The sequence below is a fragment of the Gallinula chloropus genome (genome assembly GCF_964237585.1).
Source record: "Gallinula chloropus genome assembly, chromosome: 18".
Taxonomy (NCBI): domain Eukaryota; kingdom Metazoa; phylum Chordata; class Aves; order Gruiformes; family Rallidae; genus Gallinula; species Gallinula chloropus.
In genome coordinates, this window is record NC_140103.1 from 12,485,961 (window position 1) to 12,497,762 (window position 11,802).

Here is an 11,802-nt window from a genome sequence, read left to right on the forward strand (position 1 = left end):
TTTATCAAAACGCTGCCACATGGTGTAATTATACCTCAAACAAGGTATCAAGGACTTTTAATGTTCCTGTTGCTTTACCTAGAGGGGTATTGCTGTCTGTGATCAAGGCTGGATTAATTGTTCTGGTAGTTATTGTAGTTGTGTTACTAATGTTGCCTTGAATTATCTCTCTGCTGCAAAGGGCCCTGCAGTGGATAATAAAGGTGATTTTTGTAGCACAAATACAAAAAGGGGAGTTGTGAGGGACTATGACAGGCCTGTAGAGCCCTTGGTTGAGAATATAGAGCTGAGCCTTGAAGATATTAAAGTGTACCCTTGAGAAAGAGGAAGTGTAGAGCATCCAGAGAAGTAAACCATTTTAAGGAATTTGCTGACCACAGATAAAGGAACCTGGCAAGAGGTAAACCTTGTTAGTGAAGTTAAAAATGTCAACCAGTTGTATGATCAAGTGTGGAGACCTGTCCAAGGAGGAAAAGGCAGTGAGAAGTTCAGGAACTCTTCTTTGAGGGAAACCTCTTCCAATTCACATTGACTCTGTTGGGCATTTGGACATTGAGCAGCTGTTTGAATATTTCCTGCCTCTGGGCATGGAAAAGTGTTGCAGAAGGAAAAGAGCGAAATTAAGAGAGGAAAACTAAAATGCTTGACTTCTCTCACATACTTCCAGATTTACATTAGGAGCAGAAGCCTCTCCCTTGGGCTACCAGTCACTTAAGGTCTTCAGCTTTAGGTATTGGCAAAGGGGGGTGAACAACACTTACACAAATTCTGAATGCGATGAGAGAGACTGTCATGGGGAAGGGGATCTTGGAAACTTGCCTCCACCCCCAGTAATTCCCATGGGAGCTAGGACCAGAAGCTCCCTGGCAGAAGATGCCTATTTTGTGATCATGAGACCTGGGGCAGGATGGATTCTCCCTGCCCCTTCCAGCCCCAGGGCTGCAAAGGAAGGATGAGATGTCTGGAGTGACTCGCCTGACTCCCTTCTTTCACATGGGAAAGAGTCCCCTCCCTGTCCCTGCCTGGGGGTCCTGTGTCATGCAAGCACAAGGAAAGGTGACTCTCCTGCCCAATTCTGGTTTCATCAGGAGAAACAATCCAGCTGGATAGAAAGATTTTTCCCCAGGTGAGGGGAGGAACATCAGAGATGAGATCATAGAGCAATCCCCGTGTGGCCAGAGACACCAGGAGGGAGCCTAGAAGAACTGCTCTTCTCCTGCTCAGATGGGCCAGGCTTCTAGGATGGATGGAGCTCATGAATCATTATAGTGCTGCAGAGAGACAGCTCTGCCCAGGAGCAGCTCCTCTGCCAAGCTCACAGGGCTGGGGACGCTGCCTGGAGGCACCGAGGGGAGACCTGTGAGGCTGAGAGCTGATGGATGCTGAGAGCTCACTGGAGGAGAAAGGTAAAGAGACTTTGCTTTGAATTTTCTACTCTTGTGAACTGGGTAGGAAGTGGGAGATGAGCTTTTCTTGATCACTTTGCAGAAGGAAGTGCAGACTTTTGTCATTAGGACTTGTCAGAGTGTCTCCTGAACCCTGCACACACAGAGGTTCCCAGGGCAGTGCCCTGATGCCAGGAGGGGTCTGCAGAGCAGAGCTGAGCGCAGGGCAGGTAGGATGAGGTCTGTGAGAACAGAGCTGGAGGTGACATGGGCAAAGGGAGGCATCTCCAGGGAGAGATGCAGGTAGCAGAGACATTGTCAGGGAGGGAGAAGAAGCTGCTCTCAGAAATGCCATGGCAGTAGAGATTTGGTATCCCCCTGACATCCCCCACAGTGCAGACACTTTCCCCAGCAACTCCCTGATTTCTGCCATCCAGCACAGACTCTGCAACCAAAGATCCAGGGTTTCAGTCAGAGTCTCCTTTGCAACCCAACCCCTCAGTGATGACAAACCCTTTAGTGCCTGTCTGTCTGACCCAGTCTTTCCAGGCTGTTTCCTCTCCTGTCCTTGCTGCCTTTGTCCCACTATGACGTGCTCTGCGCACGTTCACTGGTGGGGCTGGCACTGAGCTGACCCCCATCTGTAGGACTGAGGACTTCCCTGGGGCTCCTGATGGGCTGCAGGCTGCCTCTCACAATGACTCGGCTCTCCTAAGAACTCTTGTGCCCCAGAGAGGAGCCCCATGCAGAAGACATCTGGGCACTGAGGCCATGGCAATGCTGCTCATTGCCTGTGTGTGGGCAGCTGCACTGAGCCCTGTGTGTCCCTGGCTTGGAGCAGGGAGCTGAGATCCTCCTAGAAAGGATTGTGTATGGAAAAAAACAGGCTGTGATTACAGAGCGACCAGCTCAGGGCAGCTGAGAGCAGGGCTGATGGACAGAGCAGCTCTCCCCACACTGCAACCAGGAGAAGGTTTCACTGGCACTGCAGCAGCAATGTCAAGGGGTTCTGACAGAAGAAACACTCCTCTGGTACAGGTAGAAGAAAACCAAAGCTCTGCCTTAGGGTGAAACTGGAGCGACAGTGCTGAAAACCTCATTCCTCTCCACAGGGGATTTAGTTTGAGATCACACCATCCTTCTATTTACTGACTGCTGCCAGGCAGGACTGAGTTCTTGAGAGCCACAGCTGACCCTCCTCCCAGCAGTGGCACACTCAAGCCAGCACAAAACAGACCTCCCAAAAGTCTTCTTGAATACAGAGTCAACAAGATGTTTTCCTCAAAGAAGGGTTCCCTAACTTCTCACTGCCTTTTTCTATTTGGACAGGTCTCCACACATGATGGCAACAGATGTCCAACAGCAGCTCCATCAGCCAGTTCCTCCTCCTGGCCTTTGCACACACACGGGAGCTGCAGCTCCTGCACTTCTGCCTCTTCCTGGGCATCTACCTGGCTGCCCTCCTGGGCAATGGCCTCATCATCATCACCATAGTCTGTGACCACCACCTCCACACCCCGATGTACTTCCTCCTCCTCAACCTCTCTCTTACTGACCTTGGCTACATATCCACCACTATTCCCAAATCCATGTCTAATACCTTTAAGGACAGCAGGGCCATTTCCTACACAGGATGTGTGGCTCAACTCTTTTTCTTTGTATTTTTCCTCTCAACAGAGTACTTCCTTCTCACTGTCATGGCCTATGTCCGCTACGTTGCCATCTGCCACCCCCTGCACTATGGGACCCTCCTGGGCAGCAGAGCTTGTGTCCACATGGCAGCAGCTGCCTGGGCCAGTGGGTTTCTCAATGCTGTGCTGCACACAGCCAGTACATTTTCCCTCCCACTCTGCCATGGCAATGCTGTTGACCAGTTCTTCTGTGAAATCTCCCAGATTATCAAGCTCTCCTGTTCAGATGCCTACCTCAGGGAAATAAGAGTCATTGTAATTACTGCCTGTTTATCTTTTGGTTGTTTTGTGTTCATTGTGGTGTCCTATGTGCAGATCTTCAGGGCTGTGCTGAGGATCCCCTCGCAGCAGGGACGGCACAAAGCCTTTTCCACCTGCCTCCCTCACCTGGCCGTGGTGTCCCTGTTTCTCAGCACTGCCGTGTTTGCCAACCTCAAGCCCCCTTCCATCTCCTCCATATTTTTGGACGTGGTATTGGCATTTCTTTACTCGGTGTTTCCACCAGCAGTGAACCCCCTCATCTACAGCTTGAGGAACCAAGAGCTACAGCATGCTGTGTTAAAACTGATGACAGGTTGTTTCTAAGCAGTAATGAACTTTTCTTCTTCTGAATACCACTGACTATATAACTCACTAGGATTAGTCTGTATTTAGTAGTTTTTAGGGAGTGAGGAGTGTTTGGGTTTGGATTTTTTCTTTTTGGTTTCCTTCTAGTTTGTCTAAGCTATAACAACATGGTGCACATTCCTCTCATTCCTGATACAATGTGTCCCTATCTTCTGTGATGCATATACCGCGCGATCACTGGCTGTGCTCTCCTTGCATCATGTCTGCCTGCAACAAAGCCACAATTTGTGCTTTTCTGTTTTCCCTTTACATTATTAAAAATTTTACAAGCAGATATTAATCAGCTGAATTACTCCATTACTTGTCTGAATGGCAATGCTTTCCCACCATGACAGAACAGGAATTTCCAGATTTGGTACTCATGGCAGCAGACAAAATATTTACCTTCCCCTGTACCTGCATTACCGCCAGTCTGTCTCATCTCCCTCATCATTCAGGTGTTTCCACCTCTTCTGATGATATGGCCATGCCTAAGGACATCTTTTTAGCAGACTGCCTGGACGTATGCACTCCACTTTCCAGCTCCACTTGTTCTTTCCTCATTCAGATGCTGCTCAGTCTCCGATTTCTGCTTTGAGTTTCAGAGAGTTGGAAAACATCCCATCTTTCAGCAGTCTAATGAACTGTTCTGTTAGAAGGTCAGTTTTCTTGATAAGTGACCTTTCTATGTATCTGATTAAAACTGTTCTGGGAAAGAATCTCCTCTGAAAGCTGACCCCCTTCACATGCTGCTTGGATGTAGCAGGCAGCTGAGGAGAGACATTTCATGGGTGTTAAACTGTGTCCTGTGTAACTGCTGTTTGTTGTCAGAGAAATCTGTCTGTGCCTGTGAGCACAGATGATGGGTGGAAATGGCTTGGGAGTCCCTGGGGGCCAGCAAGGGAACTGCTGGGCTTGGGGGAGAGCAAGGTTCTCCAGACAAAATTGGATCTCAAGAGACTGCTTTTCCTGCCTGTCCAGATCTCCTTTGGAGACCTCTGGACCAGCACCCATTGCAACATGCTGCTAAACTTTTCTTCCATGATCTGAGATATGACAGAAACTTTTTTCCCTATGAAAAAATCCTCCATTGCCCAAAGTACCTTGAAGCATTTCGAGGCCCCACCGACAGCCATTACTGACAAAGCCTCCCCATGGGCTTGTTAGAGCAGACAAGTGGAGGCCATGAGAACAAACACAGGCAAAGTCCAGGCAGCTCTGATGCTGAGGACACCCTGGATTTGTTTGATGAAGCAGAAATGCCAAGCACTGACCCCCAGCCCCTGGGCAGGGAGATCCTGACCCTCACCTGGGTGTCAGGGCTCTTCCTTGGGATGTGAGGAGTGTGATGCCAAGGGAAAGACAGGGGTAACACACATGATGGCCTCCCCTGTGGTGGGTACAAGGTGGCAACAATGCTTCATGGCCATGCGGACATTGTGTCTTTTCTGAGGCCTCTGTGGCAGGGACATCAGCCACAGCCAAGGGGGAAAACACCTCATTTCTATCAGGCCATTTACCCTGGCTGGCACCCTTGTCCATCTGCACCATAGCCTATCCCACACTACCCCATACCTGGGCCTGTTTTCCTGCAGGCTGCAGGCACCCAATACCCTTCCCCACCTCATTCTCACCCCTTGATGTCCATGACTGTTCTGCTGTCTCTCCCACCTAGCCAGCTGGTTCCACAAATACAAAGCCACCAGCTCATCCACACTTCATCCGAATGGTGTTTTGCACCACAGCACGATCCTCAGTATGACATTTCATTATCCTCATGTCCACTCTGACCTTCAAAACGGCAGTTTCATGTGGACTTCCTTTCTTAAGTTCTTTCAATGCAGCACAAAGATGTTTCCCTCAGACTCCCATTCCCTGGGCTATATAAGCCTCAATCTCTCAGCCTCTCCACACAGGACCCCTAACTGTATCTTTCAGACTTTCTCTGACCATGCAAACTTCCCCCCCCCCCCCCCCCCCCCCCATTCCATCAGACTGGGGAGCCCCACACTGGGATTGACTGCTCACAAGGTGGCCTCACCGGTGCTGAGTCCAAATGGACAAGAAGGGCCAGTGTCTATGTGACCACTCTTCTCCCAGTGTAGCCCAATGTGCTCATGGCCAGATTCCTGTTCAGCAGCTCAGGCTGCTACAGCATCCCCTTGAATGCCCCAATTCTTCTCCTTGCTGTTATTTTTCCACCAGTCCTGTCTGAGCTGCCTTGATGTGCAGGTGTTGTGCTGGAACCTGTGGTCATGGTTTCACCCCATCCGAGAGTCGAGCACCACGCAGCCGCTCTCTCTCTAAGGGACTGTGGGGTGGGATTTGGAGCAGGGGAAAGGGAGGGAAAAAGAAACCAAAGAAACCCAAACCTTGTTGGTTGGGATAAGGACAGTTTACTGGCACAGCAGAGAGAGAAACAACAACAACAGGACTTTGAACTGAAATATACAGAACTGCTGATGCACAGTGCAGTTTCTCCCTGAACCTCACAGCTCAGACCTCACAGCTCAGAGCCGTCCTGAAACCAGATGATCCCCCAAAATTTCCCATCCTGGATCTCCTCCCCCCCCACCAGCCTCCTTTTCTGCTGACCATGATGTATTTGGCATGTGTTGCAGTTTTGCGTGTCTGTGCTGCTGAGGTGGCTTCTGCAAGCAGCAGCCAGAAGCTCTCTGCAGGCCCCAGACAGTGAACAGCGGCCAATTCAAGGAGAAAGTTGCTGCTGACCAGAGCTGAACAAATCGGGGATGGTCACAGCGCCTCTGGGAATCACTTATAGGACAAAAAATCCTGCAGGTAGATGCATTTTGCCACTGGAGAAGGGAGTGAGGAGATGTAACAAGCTGTGTGGACACAAAGACCAGGCCTAAAGGAGAAGTGGAGGGGAAGAATGAGGCTGGGAAGAGAGATTGCCCTGCAGCTCATGGAGAAGACTGTGGTGGAGTGGGTGTCCCCTTGCAGCCCATGGGTAAGGATGGGAGCAGAGACATCTACAGCCTGTGAAGAGATTGATCCACACCTCAGCAGGTTTACTGGGGGAATTGTGACCCTGTGGGGAACCAGGCCGGAGCAGGCTGGACCCAAAGGTCAGCAGCCCATGGAAGGGAGTCCTGCTGAGAGGCCTGTGGTGAGGAGATGACTCCACAATAGTGAGGACTCGTGCTGCAGAAGTTTGTAGAGGACTGTCTCCTGTCGGTGGGACCCCACGGTGCCGCAGGGGAAGGGTGTGTGTGTGGAATGTACCCCCCACCCCAGCTAAGATGGAAGACAACTCAGGAGGAACGGAGTGAAAACCCCCATTCCCCATTCCCTGCCCCTGCCCGTGCAGCAATGGGGGGGAAGAAGGGAGAGAATTTATGATTAAAGTGAAGTGTGCAAAGAGGTGAGGGGTGGGGGGAAGTAGAAGTGTTAAGATCTGGGGAAGGAAAGCAGCTTGTGAGGAACTTCTGGAACCCCACTCCCCATTCCCTGCCCCTCCCCGTGCCATGTTGGGGGGGAAGAAGGGAGTAAAATCATGAATGAAGTTTAAGTCTGCTAAGAAGGGAGGGTTGGGGGGAGGGTGTTTTAAGACCTGGCCAAGCTTCTCATTACCCGACTCTGGTTCACTGGGTGTGTAGTTGCAGTAGCAATAAATCACTTTTCTTTCTTTTATTCTGTGTTAAGTCTGTTTTGCCCATTGTGCTAATTGGAAAGTGATCCCTCTGTACTTATCTCAAGTCTTAAGCCTCCTGATACATATTTTCTCCCCTTTTTGGCTGAAAAGGGGAGTGACAGAGCAGCTTGGTGGGCATTTGGCCTTCAGCCAGGGCCAAACCACCACAGAGGGTTAAGGGTGGGCTAAGGTAGAGTTTAAGATGTGGGTGGGTGGGCAACCACGGGTGCTGGGAGGGGGTGTGGGGATTTAGAAGGAGGGTTCTGGGGGCAGATATGGGGGGATCTGGGGCAGGTAAGGGGAGATTTCTGGGAGTAATATGGTGCTATACTTTCCGGCTATACAGGCATCCACCTTTCAACCTGTTAACCATAGAGCAGTACATTCCAAGCAAAAGGTGGGAGGGATGACAGATGTTCCTGGCCTGAAACCTCCTCAGGTTGCACACTGGCAGCCCCAGTAACTTTGTGCCTCAGGGCTTTCCTTTCCAAGGGTCGGTCCTAACAGTACCTGATGTCATTTCCAGATTCGATCAGTGTTCAACTTTGAACATGCAAAATGTAGAGTAATAGCACACAAAGAAAAGGTGTGAGGGATGAAAGATGTTCCTGGCCTGAAACCACCTCAGGGAGCAGACAAGAAGCTCCAGTAACCTTGTGGGTCAGGACTGTTCTTTCAAAGGGAACTGTCCTAGCACTGCCCAACGTCATTTTTGGAATCTACCAGTGTCCACCTACAAACAGGTTAATGGTCCAGCAGTATTTCCCAAACAAAAGGTGGGAGGGATGAAAGGTGTTCTGGGCCAGAAACCTCCCCTGGTAGCCCACAAGCAGCCCAAGTAACCTTGAGGCTCAGGGCATTCCCAGACAAGGGAATAGTCCTAACAGTGCTGGACGTCATCTTCCAGCTCTGCCAGCATCCACATTAGTAACTTCTAAATGCACAACTACACCACCAAAACAGAAGTTGGGAGGGCTGAAAGATGTTCCTGGCCTGAAACCTCACCAGTTACCACACTAGAAGCACCATAAAGCTTGGAGCTCAGGGTATTCCCAGCCATGGGAATCGTCGCAATGCCTGATGTCATTTTCAGACTCTACCATAATCAACATTTGAAGATCCTAAACATCCATCAATAGAGTCCCAGGTTATTTGACACCTCTTACTGTCATTTATTTTAATGCACCACAACTTTGAAGAGCCATCTGCAAGGAGATGTGTACTGTTAAGAAAATGGCACTTCACTTCAAACAGACCTTGAGAAACTCTGGGAATTTGATGAACAGGAATATGAAGAATATTTTAAACCAGAAAAGATCTTTTCCTCCTGACCATATTTTGGCTGGACTGGAATGAATTCTCATGCTGGCAGCCCCCAGAGTTCTGTGGTTTGGATTTGTAAGCATAAAGTCTAACTAAACCTGTTTGTTCCTTGCTAAGCAGGGCTTGCACAGCACCAAGGCCTTTTTTGTAATTCTGCTCCAGAAATGAGTCAGCTGGGAGTGCACAAGTGCCTGCAAGGGGACAGAACAGCCCCAGCTGGCCATAACTGACCAACAGGCTTATCCATACTGTATGACTGCAGGAGTGAGCCCACCATTGTCTTGTACTTGTTGTCTGCAAAGGTGGCCTGGTTTCAGCCAAGATGAAGTTAATTTTCTTTTAAGGGGCCGGTGGAGAGCTGAGGGAAGCAAACTTTGTGCTACATAGAAATAGTATAAGAAAGGAAGTCCACGTGAAACCACAGCTTTGGAGGTCAGAGAGTGGACATGAGGATAAAGAAATGTCATTCTGTCATTCTGGTAGTGCTGTGGTGCAAGAAATCCCTTGGAGGAAGCCTGGCTGAGCTGGTGGCTTTGTGTTTGAGAGAACAGCTGGCGAGGAGGGAGAGACAGCAGTACAGGCAGGGATATGGTGGGCTGAGAATGAGGTGGGGAAGTGCATTGGGTTCCTACAGCCTGCAGGGAAACAGGCACAGGTGTGGGGCAGGGTGGGATGGGCTGTGGTGAAGATGGCCAAGGGTGCTGGACAGTTTGAAATGCCCTGATAGAAACGAGGTCTTTGCCCCTTTGGTTATGGCTGATGTCCCTGACACAAAGGCTTCAGAGGAGCCATATTGTCCTCACAGGCATGGAGCATCATTGCCTCCTTGCACCCACTGCAGGGGAGGCCACATGTGTCATAGCCCTGTCCTTCCCTTGGCATCACACGCCTAAGGAGGGTGACCCCCCAGGGGCTGGGGGTCAGCACTTGGCATTTCTGCTTCATCAGACCAAGCCAGGGTGTCCTCAGCATCAGAGTTGCCTGTGCTTTGCCTGTGTTTGTCCTCATGGCCTCCAGTTGACTGCTCTAACAAGCCCATGGGGAGCCTGCAAATGTTTCAAGGTGCTTTGGACATTACTCCTGACTTAACTTCTTGAGAGGTTTCATCACTCTCCTCTTGGTAGCTGAGCTCTGTGGACTCAGAAGAAAATGTACCATGGGGCTCATTAGCATCTAGAAAGCCATTACAAGCATGTCACTTCAAGTAATTTTAATGAAAGAACTCAAGACTTCCACAACTACTTGGATTTTACTTGGGTTTAAACAGTTTAGCCATTTAAATAGTTTAGCAGTTAAACATGACACAGTTTAATACCCATGAAATCTCTCTCCTCAGCTGCCTGCTATGGCCAAGCAGCGTGTGAAGAGGGTCAGCTTCCAGAGGAGATTCTCTCCCAGAACAGTTTTAATCAGATACATAGAAAGGTCACTGATCAACACACTGAACTTCTGACAGAACAGTTCATAGTAATTCTGAAAGATGGGACATTTTCCAACTCTCTGAAGCTCAAAGCAGAAACCGGATACTTAAGTGGCATCTGAATGTCCACAGAGCAGGTGGAGGTGAAAACCAGTGATCAAAGTAGAGTGCAAACGTCCATGTAGTCTGCAGAAAAGGATGTCCTTAGGCATGGCCGAATCATCAGGAGAGGTGGAAACACCTGACTGATGAGGGAGATGAAAGACACAGACGAGCGGTAATGCAGGTACAGGGGAAGGTGAGTATTTCTTCTGCTGCCATGGGTACCAATCCTGGAAATTCCCCTTCTGTCACAGTGGGAAAGCATTGCCATTCCAGACAAGTAGTTGAGTGATTCAGCTGATGAAAATCTGCTTGTAATTTATTTCTAAATATAAGGAAAAAATAAAACGAAGGGAAAAAATGGCCTTTGCAGGCAGACATGATGCAAAGAGAGCACAGTGTCTGGGTCACACAAGACCGGGAGATACTTCATTAGGAATGAAATGAACATGGATCATGATATTATGGCTTAGACAGACTCGAAGGCAAAAAAAGAAACCAAATCCTTCCCCTCCCCCAGCTATAAAACCTTTCTAAATAGGGAGTGGTCCTGATGTCAGTTACATGATCTGTGATATGAGCAGTTTATTTTTAGAAATATCCAGTCCTCAGTTTCCACATGGCATCCTTGAGCTCCTGGTTCCTCATGCTGTAGATGAGGGGGTTCACTGCTTGTGGAAACACCGAGTAAAGAAATGCCACTAGCAGGTCCAGAAATAATGAGGAGAAGGAGGGTGGCTTCAGGTAGGCAAACATGGCAGTGCTGACAAACAGGGACACCATGGCCAGGTGAGGAATGCAGGTGGAAAAGGCTTTGTGCCGTCCCTGCTGCGAGGGGATCCTCAGCACGGCCCTGAAGATCTGCACATAGGACACCACAATGAACACAAAACACCCAAAAAATAAGTAGATACTGACCAAAATGACTGCAATTTCCCTGAGGTAGGCATCTGAGCAGGAGAGCTTGAGGATCTGGGGGATTTCACAGAAGAACTGGTCAACAGCATTGCCATGGCAGAGGGGCAGTGAAAATGTATTGGCTGTGTGCAGGACAGAATAGAGAAACCCACTGCCCCAGGCAGCTGCTGCCATGTGGACACAAGCTCTGCTGCCCAGGAGGGTCCCGTAGTGCAGGGGGTGGCAGATGGCAACGTAGCGGTCATAGGCCATGACAGTGAGAAGACAGAACTCTGTTGAGAGGAAAAATACAAAGAAAAAGAGTTGAGCCACACATCCTGTGTAGGAAATGGCCCTGGTGTCCCACAAGGAATTGGCCATGGATTTGGGAACAGTGGTGGAGATGCAGCTAAAGTCAAGTACAGAGAGGTTGAGGAGGAAGAAGTACATGGGGGTGTGGAGGTGGTGGTCACAGGCTATGGTGATGATGATGAGGCCATTGCCCAGGAGAGCAGCCAGGTAGATGCCCAAGAAGAGCCAGAAGTGCAGGAGCTGCAGCTCCCGTGTGTATGCAAAGGGCAGGAGGAGGAAGTGGCTGATGGAGCTGCTGTTGGACATATGTTTTTTCTGGCATGTGGACCTGTGCAAATAGGAAAAGGCAGTGAGAATTTAGGGAACTCTTCTCTGAGGAAAAACTGTATTTTGGAAGAATTTTCCATGTCC

The 11,802-nt window shown here is 49.5% G+C and overlaps 1 protein-coding gene across 1 annotated transcript; it reads right to left on the bottom strand.

Annotated features, from left to right (window-relative positions):
- Positions 1–10,773: 10,773 nt before the first annotated feature.
- LOC311198750 (olfactory receptor 14A16-like) lies at positions 10,774–11,697 on the bottom strand (the record flags this gene model as incomplete). Its single annotated transcript, XM_084272755.1, has 1 exon — positions 10,774–11,697. One exon carries the CDS (start codon positions 11,695–11,697, stop codon positions 10,774–10,776), a length of 924 nt encoding a protein of 307 aa, XP_084128881.1.
- Between the last annotated feature and the right edge of the window lie 105 nt (positions 11,698–11,802).